Source organism: Oryx dammah, unplaced genomic scaffold, assembly GCF_014754425.2.
Source record: "Oryx dammah isolate SB20612 unplaced genomic scaffold, SCBI_Odam_1.1 HiC_scaffold_20, whole genome shotgun sequence".
Lineage (NCBI taxonomy): Eukaryota > Metazoa > Chordata > Mammalia > Artiodactyla > Bovidae > Oryx > Oryx dammah.
The window spans coordinates 47202632-47222341 of NW_024070204.1; the positions used below are offsets into that span (position 1 = coordinate 47202632).

Consider the following 19710-nt stretch of genomic DNA (forward strand, 5'->3'; position numbering starts at 1 on the left):
AAGTGGAAATTACATACAGCATATAGGCCCCAGCGTTCTGGGATGGTGGAAGGACCCAACCGGACACTTAAAGAGACACTCTCCAAGTGGATCTTAGAGACTGACTGTGCCTCGGTGGACTTGTTTCCGACAGCTCTGCTCAGACTCAGGATGACCCTACAGTTCCATGGCTCTTCTCCATACAAAATTGTATATGGGAGACCCCCTCCCATAATAAAACAGGTGTCAACAAATTTGCCTCAAGTAAGGGGAGATGAGATTTCACAGCAGATGGAACAACTGGGTAAGGTAATAAATCAGGTAACTAAGTTTGTACAAGAAAGGGTGCCATTCCCTCTTGGGGAACAGATTCACGAATTTGTGCCTGGGGATCAGGTGTGGTCAAGGACTGGAAACACAACTCCTTGGACCCACATTGGAAGGGTCCATATACTGTTGTTCTAACCAGCCCGACTGCAGTTAAAGTTGCAGGTGTCACTCCCTGAATCCACCACACGAGGGTGAGGAGAGCATACCACGCAGACCCAGAGGATGCCAAGCGGACTACACAAAAGGACCCCACTGGGCCCCGTGAAACCAAGATCATCTTAAAGAAGAAATAGAGATGAAGCTCTACAATCAACTGCTGCTACAAGGACTTGCTGGTATCATCTTGAGACTAACCATAGTTTCAGTACAAAGATGGACCTGTGCTATAATTAAAGTTGAATGTTGTGTATTTATTCCTGATTTATCTGGCTATATATCAGCCACCCTAGATGACATGAAAGGCCAGGTAAAAGTTATGTGTGATGATAATCTTCCTTTTTGGACTTTGTTCCTATTTTAGATAAAGGGTGATTGGTGGAAAACTATATTTATCGTTGTTATAGTTGCCCTGATAGGTCTGCTTTGTGAACCCTTATTTTACATTGTATTATGAACTTTGTAACCAACCCAAAGGTTGATGTCGTTCTACCAAATTGGGGGTCGGAGAGTCAGGGTGCAATATATCCCTATGAATGATGCTCATACTATGAGTTAAGAGCATCAAGAGGGGGGAATGAAGGAGGAAACAGACAGAACAGGCTCCATCTTGAAAGCAGGATTCCATCTTGGGCCGGACTGTGGACTTTGAGCTCTATGCCCAGTATCTATGGAAACGACATACCAACTGGAAAACCAGGCCCCCTGGATGGAACCCCAGGGCTCATAGCTAGACTCTCTGTTGCCTAAAAGAATACCCTAATTATCTGTGTAACTGAATAGAATCATAAATTCTATTATGTTTATTGGGGTATGGCCACAGGCCTATTGATAATCGTCCACTGTTAACTACCTAGGCTTAAGGCATATGAATCACGGGTTAAATTTGATTGTATCTTTCTTTTCCTTTGTTCAGACTAGTCTCAGGAATTTGGGGAGGTGGGTTTGGGCACGTACACTTAGGGTATATAAAGTTTTCAGAAAAACTGCTCAGGGTCCTTGGCTAGGAGGAGACTCTGCCTTGGGCCCACCGGTGTAATAAACTGCACTCCACTATCTGCATTGTCCTTCTGAGTGAGTTTGTCTCCCGGAACACATGGCTACAACAGCACAAAGAAATTCTACTGAAGCTACCAAAGAAAGACCTAAGTATCATACTCTCCCAGCCCCCACCCCCACTTCTCTTGCTCTTAATTCTCTCCAGCCCATATCTGGACATTAATGTACATCGAGTCAAAGAGCCATAGACTGGCTGTGGTCTTCAGCTTTGGCTAGCCTTCTCTTTGGCTGATTTCCCTCCAAGTTAAGGTTATTCAAATCGCATCTTTAGTTCTTCCCTGTGACTAAAAACACATATTTAACAAATCTATATGCATTCAAATATTTAACAAATATCTAAAAGAGTTCAGTCATATGCATTGTATGGATTGCATACTTTTTTTTTCTGGACCCACCCTAAATCACACTTGGTCTCCAAAAATCATATGTCCATATGCTATAATACAGAGAATTCCTAAAATGTTGGCTGTGTGTTGAATGATTGGTAAAACAGGGTCTTCTCTCAGAAATCCCACCCAGGATCAGCGTGGATTTAACCGCTTCGTTACAGGAGATCGGGCGTCATTCTCCTTCACAAGTTCTTCTCTCATAGCATTGCCATCTCCAGATGCCACGTCATGCTCTGAAATTAGAAGGAATATAAATCATGTCCAAATGTTTATAACTCCAAGATTATGTAAAATTTTGTCTTATTCTTGTATTATAACACATTTACAATGAAATCTATAATAGATTTGAAAAGTCTATTCCATGTTCACCTGCCTTCTACCAATTAGCATTTCCTTGAATTAAACGTCTTTGTTCACCTGTTATCACCTGACATTATTCTATACATTTATTTGTCTTTTTTCTCCCTTTTTTTCCCTTTCTCACTGTACCACTAGAATATCAGCTCTATGATGGCAGGGATTTGTTTTGTTCACTGTTGCAACAGTGCTTGGAACATGATAGGCACTTACTACTTACCGAATGAGTAAATGGTGTAAGTATAGATCTCTAAGTAAGATTCTTTACTATCTGAAATGGAAGAGGAATTAGCTTACTGATATGGCTCTAGAATGCAGAAAGCACACCGAAGGGCCTTTTATAAACGTTTATAGAAATAGTCCTTGCTCTACCTAACAAGTTTCTAATATTTAGAATTTTTTAAATGTTTCTGCTTCTAAGAGTAGTGAAGTGTGTTTGCTTCTGCAGTGAAATTGAATGCTATTAAGAGTTTAGGATGGTCCAGTAGATAAATGCATGTAAATTCATGAAACTCAACCACTATCCCGGCCCCCCCCCAAAAAAGATGCTTGTGAATTTCCAGTCTTGGAAAGTTGGAGAGCTAATTACTAAACAATAAAAACAGCAATGACAAATGAAGACGAGAAACAAGGAAGCCCACTTGTCAAGGATGCTGTGACCAACAGGTAGAAAATTAGAAAAGACCTCTTCATTCAACCAAGGTATAAAAGCCTCCTCCGGAAGTCCCTGTGCTGAGGAACCTTGGCGCCATTTACAAAAGACTGGACCCAAACAGACTTGGGCAGAGATGATGTGAAACTCGTGGCAAGGACTGAGGCCCCAACCAAGCCCCGTCCTATAAACAGTAGCACTTAGAGCTCATTAACTCCCGTGTGGAGATGCACAACTGAACAGAAGGGCTCCCGTGCATCCTTACCATGAGGCTTTTAGGATATTCTGCACTCCATCCTCAATCTAAGATTTGTAAAAGTGGAAGTCATTCAGTCGTGTCCAGCTCTTTGAGACCCCATGGACTGTACAGTCCATGGAATTCTCCAGGCCAGAATACTGGAGTGGGTAACTGTTCCCTTCTCCAGGGGATCTTCCCAACCCAGAGATTGAACCCAAGTCTCCCACATTGGAGAGGGTATTCTTTCCCAGCTGAGCCACCAGGAAGATTTAAGAAGAGGACACTAATAGTCATCTTTAGTTGCTCCTTTATCAAAGGAAACACCTTAGGTCAGAAAATGCATTTTCCATAAATTTCAAATAAGAATCTTGATATCTAATTGAGTACAGAAATTTTTTTTCTGTAACCCTAAATGTAACTTTCATCCAGCAAAATAGAGTTGACCCTTCCTTGAACAATGCTGGTATTAGAGGTGCCAACCCCTGAGCAGTGGAAAATCCACCTACCACTATGTCTGCCCCCCAAACAAAGTTAACTGGTAAATGACTCACCCAAGGGCAGAAAGCTGAAAGAGTATGGGTAAACTCAGGACTCCAACCCTAGTTCTTTTGACTCTGTGGACTGCGATCTCTAATTGAAAACAAATTTCCCCCCACACTTAGTTAATTTAAAGATCTGTAAAGCAAAAATATAGGTACTATATCTATTGGGGGTAAAATATGTGTGTAAGTGGACCAAACTGTTCAAATCCATGTTGTTCAAGGGTCCAGAGTATCTTTTTCCAAGGCAACTATACATTGGTCAGGATTTTTGCAGAATCTGCAAGCAAATGAGAGAAAGTGACAGGCCTGAGGGGAAGAGACAGCACACTGATCCAGAGAAGCAGAAGACGTGCTCCTGTGTGTGCAGCAGGAAGCATGGAGGGGAGAGAAGAGTTCCATCTCTGAGGACATTCCAGAGGAGTCCTAGAGCACAGCCCCCAGACATACACCCCAAAGAGTGACAAAGATTCACCAGATTCAATTCTCTCTTGGTGAGAAAGGTCAGGAGCAATCTTAATGAGAGAAGAAGGATTCTATTAACAAAGTTGTTCCTTCAGTGTTCTTTGTAGCCTGTGGTTTTAAGAAAGCAAAATAAGACAAAAGAAGCTTCAAGTATTTGAGGCAACTAGCAGTGCTGAAACTAAGTTTCAAACATGTGTGCGTGCTATGTCACTTCATTCATGTCTGACTCTTTGCAACCCTATGGACCATAGCCCACCAGGCTCCTCTGTCCATGAGATTTGCCAGCAAAACTACTGGAGTGGGCTGCCATTTCCTCCTCCAGGAGATCTTCCCATGCAGGGACTGAACCCTTGTCTCAAGTCTCCTGTATTGGCAGGCAGGCCCTTCACCTGGGAAGCCACCTGGGCAGCCTGGCAACTGAACCATTCAAAAAATGTCAGAAGGTAGACTGGAGGTTGCTAGGGGCTGAAGAGTGGGGGTAACTGCTTGATGGGCACTGGTTTTATTTGGAGCTGAGAAATTTTTTCAAGAACTAGATAGAGTCTGTGACTTCCTAACGCTGTGAATGTACCAAATGCCACTGAATCATTCACTTTAAAATGGTTAATTTTATGTTAGGTGAATTTCACCTCAATAAAAAACTGTTCAGGACTTAAAACTCAATTTTCTTCCATAATGTTTGTCAAAGACTATAGGGACAAGTCATAAGAATTTAAAATGTTAATATTGATCTTAATTTCCAGATCAAGTATTCACGAAGATATTCATGCAATAGGTTTTTTTTTAAGGTTTCACTTTAATGTTTAAGGCCATAGCCACACTTAATAATTCATGTAAAAATACAATATTTCCCATTTATTTTGAGGTACTTAATTGAACCCACGTATAAGAAAGAGGTAAAGCTAAGAAATAAGCACATTTGTCAAATATTTCAAATTTTAATTAATTTGAAGTGTGAAGAACCAGAAACAAGAACTGAAGTAAATCTGGATTGCCAACTATTTATATCTAAGGGAGAAAAATGTATAGCTTGTGGATACTGGTAGTTGTTGTGGCTACTTGTTGCTTTAAATGAGCTACTTCCAATTTAACCATTTATTCAACAAGATAACCAAATATGCACTTAACATCATTTACAAGCTGTATTTCTCACATTCTAATAACTTGTGTAAGAAATACATAAGCACTAACAATTAGCATGTGAGTATTATTACATTTTCATTCAAAGGTTTAGAAATGATTCCCAAATTTTAATCATAGATACTATCTCTTATTCTCTCCAAAATCCACAAAAAGACATGCTTGGAATTATTCCACTTAAATACTTCCATTTGGTTTTTAAAAAGAAATGTTTTATATTTTCTATGTTGGCTCTTAAGCCTTATCCAATAAATTCCTCAGAATACTCTTTCACTGTTAAGTTGGGAGAGAAGTAGCTTTGTCTAGTACATATATAAAACAGATCACTGAAGAATTTAAAGAACTTTGTATATCTTGGTTATTTTTATTACCTTTTTGGGTAATCAGTCATATTTATCCTCACTATACACTGGGTAAACTTTGTCAAAAAATTGTACAATCTAAAAATTATTAATGAAGTCTCTTTGTAAAACTGCAACAAATTTCAACAGCCACCTACCTTTCCCGTAAGTAGAATAAAAGAAACAAAATCATTTAAACCAACACCTTGTTCTACTCATCCATAATTTTTCTTATTCAAACTGAAAATGAGACTATTGTTTCAGTGTTTACCTGGGAATCACTTCTTACCTGTGTGTGATGCAAATCTCTGGTTGGTAGCCTTGGTTACTGAAGGTTGGAAGAAGGGAAACTTCAGACATTTGCCGGTCACCCTGTCGCATATGCCAGACTGACAGCTGCAAGTCTGTTTGCATTCCATCCCGAAGGTGCCGAAGGGGCAATCTGAGGACAAAGGGAAGCTTGAGAGAGGGCGCTCTTGATATACACAAGCTTCCAACTTCACAGTCCCTGTGTGCACAGCCTCAGTAATTGAACAAACCTCATGAATCTTGACTATCAGATAAAGCCCAATTATCTGAAAATCCCAAGCTTTGAAAATATGAAATGTGAATCCCATGCTTAAAGTCACAAATGTGAAATCACACATTAAGACCAGATAATGGATTCCTTAGTTGTAGTGCCTTGCTGTGAAGTTTAGCTGAAGACAGATAGACATAACCAGTATCTCTGAACTGGGTTTAATTCTGTCTACTGTCTGCCTAGAAACCAAAAGGCAGCGTCTCACTGGGCTACCTCTGTGACAGCTCAGTGAAGGTAGGCAGTTGAAAAGACACGTGTATCAGGTCTTCACAGAGTTTAAAAGAAATGAAATTGAATTCTGTCTTTGAATTCCCTGTAGTCACAGGCAATTTACTGTTCTAAATCTCTAAGAAAGGGCTTAAACTAACCAGGGGCTAAGAGGGCTGTCATCTCAGCTCTTCATCAAGTGACCAATCCTCAATCTGCTCCAACTCTTATCAACTTCCTTATCTATCAAAACGACAGTACAAACATATTCAACTCCTCCAGATGTTAAGAGGATTCACTAAGAAAGTCCTCTGCAGAGCTAAAATACAATATGCTAAATGAGAAGAAAGCTGAGAATATATTCATATACCTACCCAAATCTGGAAGCTTTTAGAGCTTTGATGTTCCCATACTTAGACTAAAACATACTATATTGAGAAAAAGAGAACAAATTCATTATTAAAAATGCATGTTTTTTATGATGTGAACAGCATCTCAATAGAATAGCCAGCCCTGAACAGCCAAGCAGAATAGATGCAGAATATTTATTCTCCTGGCACAAGAATGTCCTTGTAAATGTACAGTCACACATGGGTGAAGAAACAAACTGTGAGGCATCTAAGTCTTTGGCAATCTAATATTGTCCACCAAATAATCAAGATATATATTAATTAAATACATTTTTTAAGAGATTTATGACTGCTGTACTTTGCAGCCTTCAGATTAGAGAAGCACGGGGCTTTAAACACTAGCCTCTCTGCTGGGAAAAAAGAAGTCCTTAGAAGCAATACTGAAAAAGCCTCTGGCAAAAAAGCATGCAGGATTAGGATATGACTGTGTCTCCAGTGACATTGAAAACTAAAACTTTAGCCAAATTCTCAGTTATGCTCCTACTGTATCCCCCAATATACTAAATAGTGCTGGGCAGATAGTAGGTGCTCAATAAATATTGCTATCTGGCCAAGGCAATGCAAAATACCTGAATATTTAGAAAACATCCAGATATGCAGCTCTAGTGTACAGTTTTCACAGAGGTGTTCTGTAAAAAAAGTTGAAGGACAAAATTTTGCCTACAGCAAAATACAATGTTTCTATGTAGCTGTCGAGGTTCACACAGCTTCACTATTTCCAGCAGAAAGAAAAATGTTCGTAACCAGACCCATGTGCAATCTGAAGGATATCTAAGAGCTATCCTAAACAGCTTTTTAAAATATGTCTTATTAACAGCTACCTCGATCATTCAGTGAATATTGGAGTGCTAAAGACTCCAGATGCCTTACAGCCTGTTTCTTTACCCATATGTAATTGGATATTTACAATCATATATACAGTCAGTTTTTATGCCAAGAGAAAAAGCAATACACGGCATATACTTGTTATATAGTAAGTATGATTGTGTTAACCACTTCCTCCCTAATTTCCTTATGTGAAGTACTCTTTTCTTGGCTGATAAGCCCTGTAATTTACAGAAATCACAGATCCCACTCAGCTGAAAGACATGTCTGTGAAAGTCCACCAAAGAAAATGTTTCCTCAGTATTCTACTTTTCATTGGTTATAAACAAAAATAAACTAAGCAAAAAACTAAAATTCTCTTTAAAGTTCAACCATCTATTTCCTAATCTTTAGTATGTTTTGTGGCTTAAAAGTTAATCGACTTATATTTTTCTAAAAGAATTCATGAGATTAGCTCAATACTGGATGATTATTATTCATAAAAGCTTACAATTGTATTAAACACATTAAAATTATTTAGAAACTTAGTCCCTTTAATTTTAAAAGCTTCTCTGCACTATAAAACTGATGAATGGACCTATCACATATGTACTGAACCTTAATAATAATCCTTAAGGAGATCATGAGGTATCCATACACAGAGTATTTTTAAATCTTCATTTTTTCATTTCTAAACATTTTAAGCTATAGTCACTAAGTTTGAAATAAATTCTACAAATGTTGAACTACACTGGTTAGCTATAATTTCAACCTAATAAAGTTTTTCTTTAAGTCTTTTTCTTTACAGAGTTCCAATTTTTTTTTTCTTTAGGTGCTATTTTTGCTTGTTTTACACTGTTATTTTTCTGGGTTTGCTTGATACTTCAGGGTATCCTCTTCCAAGAATGTGACTCCTTTTGCTAGATGACTTAAGTCATCCTATTTCACAAAGTGCATTAGTGTGCATCAGAAATACTTGATCATGAGAGGTGCCCTCAACCCTGTAGACTCTCTTAAGATCAAAGAATCACTAAATCCCAGGGCTAGCCACCACTCCAAGAGGTTATCCAGTGCAGACCTCTGTAATCACTGCCTATAGAAAAGAGACAACCTACTCCAGCCATAACAGATTACCTGTCAAATTTCTAAAGTCTTCCAGAAAAGGAAGCAACACAATTTTCCATTGCAACTTAAAAAAAAAAAAAATCTCTTAAACATCATGAGTGAAACGTTGTATTTCTTTCTGGGCTTTCTTACACGCAGGGTTCCCAGCCGCAATCTGTAAAGTTATCTTTCTCTCCCTATGACAGCACCTGTGGGGGGAACCTGGTCCCTAAACCCACCTGCATTTTCCCTCTTTGCATTAGAAGGAAAGGCTCCTCTCTTCCCACGCTGGCTAAAAGCCTTCAGGCTGCCCTAGGCAAGGAGCAAGAAGCAAGGGGTCGCTCTTTACCTTTGCAGATACCAAACTCGTCACCAAAATCATCCTCCTCATTGTAAAACTGACACCTCAGCCCGGGGCCACACTTCACGCCATCCATGCCCGAGACTGTGCGGTAGCAGGTTTCTCCCAGCTCCGCGGCGCACACCCGGCAGCAGCCACAGTCGTCTAGCACTGTCCTCTTACAGTGCAGGCTGCTTTTGCACTGGCTACTGTCACAGCTCTCGGGACAATCCACCGCGTACTTGAGGCTCCAGGCCCCCGCCAGGTGCGCGGGGACCAGCAGCGTGGCCAGCAGCAGGAGGCACTTCATGTTTCCCGCGGCTCGGGCTCCGCTTCCCGCGGCGGGGTCTCTGCTGGCGGGAAGCCGCCGTCCAAAGTGGTAGCTGAGCGTCTGCCTACACGTTTATGAGTTTTATACACTGGGTTGCCCGCATGCTTCCCCGTCATCAATTTCCTCAACCCAGCAGCAGCGCTGTCCTCCGGGCAGGCTCTCTTGTTTTAGTTTATGAAATCCAGGATGAAGGCTGGATTAACACGCTGCTGCCATCCAGGAATTGAAAAGCCTGAGCTGATGTCATCTGTTATGTTTAGATGGTTGTTTTGCATGAGGACTGAAAAACTCGCTCACATCCGTCTCAAGGGCTCAAGGACGTCTGTGAAGGGGGAATAAAGAAGGTTGCACACCCTCCTCCAGGACAGGAATTGTTCTGACACCGGCTCATCAGTGGAGGTGCTGCTTTGTCTCCGAGCCTCTGCAGTCAGGAGGAAAATTATATCGATGTGAATCATCAGAACCGAAGAAGCTCCTTTTAAAATAAATAAATAAGCATTTGGTATTTCCCTTCAATAAATAGCTATGAGATCATTTGGAAGAAGAAAGGGTTAGAGTGTGCCTTTTCAATACTGAGGAGAAAGAAAATATTTTTAAAGGGATTTTTTTTTTGAGACACTCTCTTCCTTCCTCCCACCCCTCTTCAAATGTTTTTTTCTAAAACAGCTCATATGACATATATCTAAGTTTATCATGGATGTAGCTGTATTTTCTAGTGAGACGTGGAACTGCCGCAGAGAATTTCCTTTCAGATCAATACAAAAACCACCAGAGGTAAGACGCTGCTGGCACTGCTTCTGGTTTACTCAATTCTGGAAAAACTTACCAGCTGGACTTCTCCTGAGTCGAGACTCACTGGGGAGAAGGCTCATCCATCACCAAGCCTGCTTGTCCAATCATTGAGCCCACTTGGAGCCCTACCCCTTACCTCCTGGCATTGATCAGAATCCTCACTAAAAAGCACCAAACAAGGCAGCCAGCCCAGGGAAACAAATGAGCCAGCAGGCAAATCGGAATGTGGTCCAGGGAGGCAAGTCACAGAGAAGGGAAAACATAACCCATCAGGGAACAAGGTCTACATACTATGGAGGGTCACAGTGCTTAGATCCCTCCAGGAAAGACCAAATAGTCCTCTTAGTACATTAACTGGATCAAGGCCTCATTATGCAAGGTTTGTGGGAGAGGAAAAAACAAAGTGAAAGAGGAGAGAGGAGAGTTCTTGCACCAGCTATGTGTTGGATTCTAAGCTGCATCACCTATTGAAATAGACAAAATCCCACTGTCATCTAATAAATATACCAATAAGGCTGACAGCTCTTGATTTGTCACAATGTAGTGATAGGCAAGCCACAGGTTCCTCTCAGCCTCTGCCTCCCTTTTGAGAATTGACAGTATGAAGCTAGCTGATCGCTTAAGCTTTTTGTCCCTTGTAGAAGATAAGGCTGAGTTCATTGGATGCAACTTGATGATCAGCCTTCAAAAGTGCAGCTTTAGGAGGATTTAGGGGACAGAATGTGCAGGAAACTGAGAACACGGGAAATGAAAGCAAGTGACTCAGCTTCCAAATTTCCCAAGTTTTTCATGACAATCCAGTTTCAAATATTCTACCTTAATCTCCCAGAAGGAAACATAGACTTGGCAAATGGCACACTGATTAATTGTTTTCAATAGTGGGTAACATCCACTGAGTGCATGGTATGTGCCAAACACTGTTCTGAAGCATTTTACATGTATTAATTCACTTGATCCTCACCACAACATTATGAACTAGGTACCATTTTCATGCCCATTTTATGAGTGAGGAATCTGAGTCAGAAAGACACTAAATAATTTGTCCAAGATGCCTGTAATGTCAGAGGTTGAACTTGAACCATGTCAGTCTAATGTCAAACTCACATTGCCAATTACAACATGATCATGTTTCCATGGCCAATGGTCTTGATGGCCTTGTTCACAATTTAGGCTGATCCTGAGAAAGGGTTCTTGTTCAAACTTTGCTGAACTCTATTTTCTGAGAAGAGTGGTTAATCAGGATAGTGGTTATTAATAACACCTAAATAGTCTATTGATATAAAGCTTATGATGTATCAGACATCATGCTAAGTTCTTTATAGAAGTTACCACAATTAACTTTCAAAGAAACCTCAAGAGCTAAGTGCTATTCTTATCACCATCTTAGAGATGTGAAAACTGAGGACTCACGGAGTTAAGTAACTTGTCCAAAGTCACACAGTTAGCAAATCATAAAAACAGGACTCCAACCCTAAGGCAGACCATCTCCAGAGACTAGAACAAAGATTGTAAAGTCAAAGACACGTAGATTCCAAACAGGTGACCCAAGTGGGTGAGGTGGTAAGCTACACCAGGCGGCATGTAATACAAGGAAGGGGATTTGTCCACCTGCAAGCACATGCCTCCTCTAAGGGGAGCAGCCAATCCCTAGGGTTGGCTGACAGTTGCCATGTAGGAATATGAGCACATTGTGCCCAATCTTCTGATTTCTTTAAAGAGAAGGTAGAATCCAGACTTTTGAATGTAATCCCTTAATTTTTAAATGTTAGCCAGTATTTCATTCAAATTAGAAAACATCATCTGTGCCTTCATTTCTTTTGGACTGGATCCAGTCTGCACACTAATTTGGTCTAGCTATAAATTTTGGATTCTGTCAGAGCCGGATCCAAATCTCTACTCTGCCACTCACTCCCTAAGTATACTTAGTTTAATGTCTCTAAGCCTCCATTTCTGCATGGCACTCAATGGGCTAATAATACCTTCTTAATAGGGTCAGTGTCAAGATTGATAAGTGATGGAAAGTGTCAGTCAAGTAATATGCATTCAGTAAATGATGACTACTCTTCAACTTAAAAATACAGCCATCACAGAATTGGCACTGAGTTTAAAAAAAAAAAAAAGTAAGAATCTTCTGATTTTTATAGGAATTTAAAGAAGAAACAATAAAGGCCTTTGAATGTCCAAATCCCAAGAGTTGAGGGGAAGAAGAGGAGCTCACAGGAAACCACCTTCTGCATTTCTCAAAATTGGTAATACTTAGGGCTTCCCTGGTGGCACAGAGGTTAAAGCATCTGCCTCTAATGCAGGAGATCTGGGTTCGATCCCTGGGTCAGGAAGATCCCCTCGAGAAGGAAACGGCAACCCATTCCAGTATTCTTGCCTGGAGAATCCCATGGACGGAGAAGCCTGGTGGGCTACAGTCCACGGGGTCGCAAAGAGTCGGACACGACTGAGCGACTTAACTTTCACTTTCACCTTAGTAAATGATAACAACAAAGAGAGAACATATCAACTGAGGATACCAAATTCATAAATAATAGCAAACTGTAACACAATACACAGAAGAGTAAAGAAAATATGCTCAACAGAGCTCACAGGCAGTGAAACCAACTCAACAAGTGGTACCTAACAGCTCATTTTGGTGGCTCCTTCAACTCTTTCCAAGAACCCACAAAAACTGTTGGTCCCAGCACAGTCCCTAAGGGATTTTTGTCTAGCTGTATTTTTGTCTCACCCAACCCTGCGCTCAGATCAACCAGTCTTAAGAGGAAAGCTAGCTATGACCATGAAGAGTTAGGAAATCAGAGCATGAATTAACAAGGAGCCATCTTTAACCTGCAGGGGGCGGAAATAAGATGAAGACAAAACTGATGATGTTAAGGATAGGAAGTCCACCTGGCAGGCTTGCTTTGAGGTACAACCAGCAAATCTCTAAACTTATTGTGTACGTCGGCTGTCAGTGAGGTCAGGAGGAATCACATAAGCTTTCACAGCTTTGAAAATGCAAGTTCAAACCATGGTGGGTCAAACAGACCACCTCACAATCCAAAGGACAGCATGTGGCCTTCTGCAGTAGGGGCTGGAGACACAATAAAAACCATATAACTATTCAACTCAGTACACCGTGTGCATTTAAAATACCATTGTGATTTTTATCATGTTTTAATTTAAAATTTTTTAATTGGAATATAATTTCTTTACAATATTATGTTGGTTTCTGTCATATATCAATATGAATCAGCCACAGTTATACATACGTTTCCTCCCTCTGGAAACTCCATCCTACCTCCCACCCCATCCCATCCCTCTAGGTTGTCATAGAGCACTGGATTGGAGCTCGCTGCATCTTATGTGATATTATGCCAAGTAGAAAAATAGGCCTAGGTAATGTGTACTGGCATTTTGTGCTTGACATTGCACATTATAATTGCTTGTGATTATATTAAGCATCTTTTCTGGATAGCTAAAGAGAGAAAGGCTCTGAGAATATTCCAAAGCTCATGGTCAATTCAAACTTTACCATGCTTATTATTGTACGTGGCACAATAATAATTCCTCACAAAATTCTTTATCAGATAAATTTGATTTAAATTGAGTTACAGGGACTTTCTGGTGGTCCACTGGTTAAGAATCTGCCTTGTTTAAAAAAAAAAAAAGAATCTGCCTTGTAACGCAGGGGACATGGGCTTGATCCTTAACTGGGAAGTAAGATCCCACACGCCACTGAGCAACTAAGCCCATGGGCCTCAATTACTGAGCCCACACACCACGATGAAAGATCCTGCGTGCAGCAACCAAGACCCAAAGCAACCAAATAAATAAAGATTTTTTCATCTAAATTGAGTTACAGAGATAAACTAGAAGACTAATGTTGACATATACACAGTACTATATGTAAAATGGGCTTCCCTGGTGGCTCAGTGGTAAAGAATCCACCTGTCAATGCAGGAGATGCAGGTTTGAGCCCTGGATCAGGAAGATCCCCTGCAGAAGGAAATGGCAAGCCACTCCAGTATTCTTGCCTGGAGAATCCCATGGACAGAGGAGCCTAGTGGGCTACAGTCCATGGGGTCACAAAAGAGTCAAACACAAAGACTAAACAACAATATATCAAATAGATAACTAGTAAGGACCTACTGTGTAGCACAAGGAACTCTACTCAATACTCTGTAATTGCCTATATGGGAAAATAATTCAAAAATGAGTGACTATATGTATATGAATAACTGATTCATTTTGCTACACACATGAAACTACCCAGCACTGTAAATCAACTATACTCCAATAAAAACTTTTAAATAAAAAAAAAAATTTTAATAACAATAAAATGAATTGCAAAGGTGAAAATTTCCAAGGAGCAAGTGGAGGCATGTAAGTGTCTGAGGCTTTTTTCTAGTTTAGTTTTGGTTTTGGTTTTTGGTCTCATCTGAGAGTTTTGCTGCTTTGACACCAGCTGATGGCAATTTTGCATGTGTCTGTGGTGAGATCTAACATATGATTAGAGTTTATACTTAATAAACATGTGAACATATACAGTTGTTTCCCAGAATCATTTTCAGAGAGCAGTAAGTTAAATATGACCCCACCATGTTCCCCAGGGGAAGCAAAGTAAGGCCAGGTTCTTGGACAGGATGGAATGAAGTAGAGATGGCAGAAGCAGCTGAGGGTGGAATAGGATCTGAGGAGAGAGGTTGGTCCCATCACGTCAGCTCCAACATAGCTAACCAGCTTTGTCCTCCTGACCTGCAGCCTTGGGTCTGGGAGCACCACATTCTGGAAACAGTTCCATCACTACCAAACTATGTGACTTTAGGCAAGTCACCTTAAACCCCACATCTCTCCTTTCTACCTCAGTAATGAATTAAGAAGACCAAAAGGAGCATTGTGACTATTATTAAGAAGAGTCTGAATTTCTAAAGATTTGTTTCATTCTTTTAAAATGATCTTATGTCTTGGAGCAAATATTTTCCCAAAAGAAATATCTCTCCAGTTCTCCAATTTTCAATTCTTAATAAAGACAATTTTAATAGCAAAGAGGGATTTGATGTTACAGGCAATTTTCAAAAACTATACCTGCTTAGGGGAGTAAAGATAAGTGCACTTTTTAGATTTGGCTTCCTGCCTGCAAGGGGCCCTCTGATTGGTCTTAATGAGTAAGCAGGTCAAGGCTGTAGGCAGGTGAGGGACAATCATGGTTGCTCACAGCAAATAGCCCTGCAGGAACAGCAAGTGTGGGGAAATTTGAGAAGGTTAGCCCAGGACACTTACCATTTCTACGGCAAACCTTGACCCTGAATCTCTGGGCACCCCTCAAAGAACTTGAACACCATATCCAGATCTCTGATTCCAACGGAGCGCCCTGAGGAAGCAGACACAGAATCAGGTCGTTTTTCTAACCCTGACCAAATCTAGAAACTTCCACTGTGGACTCAAACTGGCAGGATTTCTTTTAGAGTGAGAAAGTCTAGACTCGGGGGCATATGAGGAGCTCTCACTACCCAGCTGCCTATGTCTTTGCCCCCCAGTTCTGGAAGGTGCTAATGTGAGAAGTCTAACAACTAGCCCTTTCTCCAATCAGGGTTCTGAGTCTATGATCCATCTGCAAGATTTCATACAGTGTCCTTCTATCTCCAAATATGGACCCACAGCTAGAAGCACCGGGCACTTCCCAGATTCCAGAGGAGAAGCAGTGTGACTCCCAAAAGCAGCTCTCCACTTGCAGCCAGGAGATCCCGAGTTTCAGCCTAGCTCCACCAGCAGTCCCGGGGCAAGACTCCAACCAGCTTTCCTGATTGACATGATGTCATTTTTTCTCAGCAAAATATAAGGGATAGAAGCTCTGTTGTCTATTTCTTAAAGCAATGTGGTAAAAGATGAAAGATAATGTAGACGTGAAAACATATTGTCAACTCTAAGCTATAGGTACTGGTGTGAAACATTGTTACTTATTTATAGGATAAATTATATAGCAGAAAAGAAAATAAGCCTGGGGCTGTCTACCTCAGACCTCACCCCTTCCTCCATTCTCCTCACCTTCTTCAAAGTTGTACCATTTTTCATTCTCTCAGTCTCAGAATGATGGTTAAACCCCCACTTTTTGGCTTAAAAGGACCCCACCACTTCTCCCTACAGCCTCACCCCATCCGGAGTGGGATGACTAAACAGCCCACAGACTGCTCTTTTAGACCTAAAGCAGTTTTTTTTTCTAATTGCTAGTTTCCTAAATGACTAAAGAAATAGTTTAGGCATTGGAAGTCATTTAGAACATTAGAACTATCTGACATAAGAGAAAGTAGGTTTAAAAAGTCATGTTAGAAGTTATTGCTAAGACATTTGGAATTTTCACTAGGAATTTTAAAAACTAGAATTTCTGATTAATACAAGAGTCATAGGAAATGATTCTGCTACTTTGCTTCTCTAACAGTATGGCGCTTCCTTCTTCTGACCCTAAACTGACGCCTTCTATAATGTAATAAAATGTTAATAGGACCAACCTGGCCAGACTCATCAGAATTTATCTCGTGATGAAGAGCCCTAACTGTTACATGATATATGGGTTGAATAAATAATTGTATGTTTTATTAAAATGTAAAGGTAAGTACTGAAAAGAGAGAAACAAGAAGCATAACTTCCACACCTCTTATTTAGAATTTTGTAAGGAATTACAATTTCAGACTCTCTTATCTGGTATAGAATTATGTTGGCTCCTTTCTTCCTGGGATGTCCTCAAGCCACACGGTGACCTTTAAGTGTCTTTCTTTCTTTTGGCCGCTAAGGAGTTCATGAAGTTTCCAAGCCTACCATCTGAGAGCTTAATGTACACTAAAGATACCTCAGATAGGAGCTGGTGCATCAAAGCACTGGTCCCCAGACTACCTGCTTCAGAAAGTCCAGGTAGCTTGTCAAAATGTCACAGCCAGGCCTTCTAATTTCATAGGTCTGGGGTAAGCCTAGGCATAAGCATTTTTAACAAGTAAGCCATTTGTTTCTGACAAACTAAAAAATTTGAGAAACTTCTAAACTAATGGTTTCTCCTAATTACATCCCTTCACATTAGCAGAACTAGTTTATAATATTTACTCTGGAGATATCTGACAAGAAAAACCTATCTTTGAGGGCTTGATCTATAATTTTTAACTACATTATGCACTACAAATATTTTAGCATATTTTACTAAGACATATATCACATATTAACCTGACTGAAGTTGGGATATGGCCATTTTAATGTAATTGGCATTGCTTACACATGCACATCAGAATTAGCAGGAGGAGTGCCAGTTACTTGGAAGAGATTCTCATAGACAAATAGTGAAGCTAGTTTTAAGAAATGCTGCGTTACTCATCATCTCTGTGACATGTGATTCAGAAGGACCAGATATAAATGGGGAGTCATTTAGGAATATTTTAACCAATTTATTGAATTTATTTTCCCTCTTATTTTCCCTCTTAGGAATGTTCAAAAGTTCTAAATGATGGAAATCTATGTCCAAATAAGCCTAAAAAGTAGTTTCAATAAGTATAAGTAGAAATTCTAGTTATGCGAAAGCATTATGTCAGAGTTTAATTGGAAGGATTTTTTTCTTTCTCAATGACATAATGGCACATAATATACCGATAACATTTCTGAGTCAATGAAATATAGTATTTGTCTAAATAAACAGATCTGCTTTTATTTGCATTGATCCACCATCAATAGTTTACTTAGCAGAATGAATTATTTCATCAGTCTTTAATCTTCTACTAGAACCTTATGTGATGAAATTGAAGACCCAACTCTTGCAAGCTGCCTGATAAACATCCTAACCTGTCCAGGTATTTTAGAGTGATATATACGTGCTGTAAAGTCCAAGTTTGATACCCCACTCTCCGTTCCAAAGTATACACACACACACACACACACACACACACACACACACACCCAGCTTACATTTCTAACAGTGCCTCATCAGCCTGTGTACATACCATCACTTCCAGACAACACGCTGAGCCTCCCTCCTTTGTAAATATATTTAGGAAGTGCTTACTGAATAAAACACCAAACAATGTCTTCAAGAATAAAAGGACTCCAACATATACTTTAGGCTTTCAATACTCTAAGTATCCTCAAAATCAAAATTTCAACCATCATGTGGTCTAGTCCAGGAAAGATCAAGAGTATAACAAATGGATAAATTTGATGAGAAATTGACTCATGCTAATTTTTTAGTATTAATGCCTTCATTTTATAAACTGAAAATAATGGAACTTCAAATAAGGCCACAGATGACGGCCTTTTAAGCACCCCGCAGCCAGACAAGTACTCATGCTGAAAACAAGACAATGCGAGGTATCTGATCCCAGCAGGGAACATCTGACGGTGGTGGAAGGGACCTGGAAGGAAACCAATTAGTAAAACTGTTGGAAAATGGATGGCTGTGTGGCATGCTTGCCTTGATGGCCTCTTCCTTGGTTAAAACACAGACACACACACACACAAACACACGCACCCCATAAAGGCAACAACAGCAGCAACAAAAACAGAGGTTCACTCTGTCAAACAATCCTACGTGATGAGCCTTCCAAACAGCTCACTTGCAATTGGGAAACCCACGTAAAGCTGCTGCCGGGAGACAGGCTTCTCCCCTGAGGAGAGGATGTGTCATCAGAGCATGTCAAATTCAGTTCCGAGAGTCCAAAACTTCAAAATGGAAAGTAAAAGCTCCCCTCCACATAGAGTCGCGCTGCCAGGGCAACTAGAATAAACAGGTAACCAAAGACTCTAGTAGCTGAAGTGAGGAGAAATGGGCGGAAGCAATAAAGTAACCACAGAAAACATCTCAGCCCTAAATACCCTGGAGCTTAGAACTAGAGAAAGTCTGATTTACCAAGTGGTTTTGGATAAGTTATTTATTCAACTGCTAGAGGCCAGAAATAATAAACATTTGATAATTCGGAATTTTCTAATTTATTTTTAACTAAATATTTTTTAAACTTTTGTTTTTAATCTTGACCTATATACAACACTATATAGGTATTTATACTATAAGTATTTACAGTTCAGTGTTTCTCATCATAGAAAACAAAAATGACCAGACTGTAGGCAAATGTGTCCACAGTTGCTAACAGTGTGGCCTGAAGACTTCTCCCCCATCCACCTTTCCCCCTCTTTTCTGCATCCATCAAAACACTTCACCCCTCAAGGTCAAACCCTCAGGGATGGTGCCCCTGCTGAGCTCCTCTGGGCCAGAATGGAACCCTCACCCAACTTGGCGTACCTGCTCTCCAACACAATTCTTTATATATGCATACATAAAGAATTGTATTCAGGGATCAGATATATTTAGGCTACCAGGGAAGCACTTAAATATAGAGTTGGACACCACTCAGAGACTGAACACACACAGACATGTATTTATTGATCTGACGGCCCCGGGTCTTAGTTGCAGCACTCAGGATGTACGACCTTCATTGCAGCAGGCAGGATCGCTAGTTGTGACATGTGAACTCTTAGTTACG

At 40.3% G+C, this 19710-nt stretch overlaps 1 protein-coding gene across 1 annotated transcript; it reads right to left on the bottom strand.

Annotated features, from left to right (window-relative positions):
• Positions 1 to 1720: 1720 nt before the first annotated feature.
• ESM1 (endothelial cell specific molecule 1) lies at positions 1721 to 9731 on the bottom strand. Its single transcript, XM_040262522.1, has 3 exons — positions 9100 to 9731; positions 5935 to 6087; positions 1721 to 2146 (listed from the first exon to the last, which is right to left on the bottom strand). The coding sequence occupies exons 1-3, from the start codon at positions 9398 to 9400 to the stop codon at positions 2046 to 2048; spliced, it is 555 nt and encodes a 184-aa protein (XP_040118456.1). The 5' UTR covers positions 9401 to 9731; the 3' UTR covers positions 1721 to 2045.
• Between the last annotated feature and the right edge of the window lie 9979 nt (positions 9732 to 19710).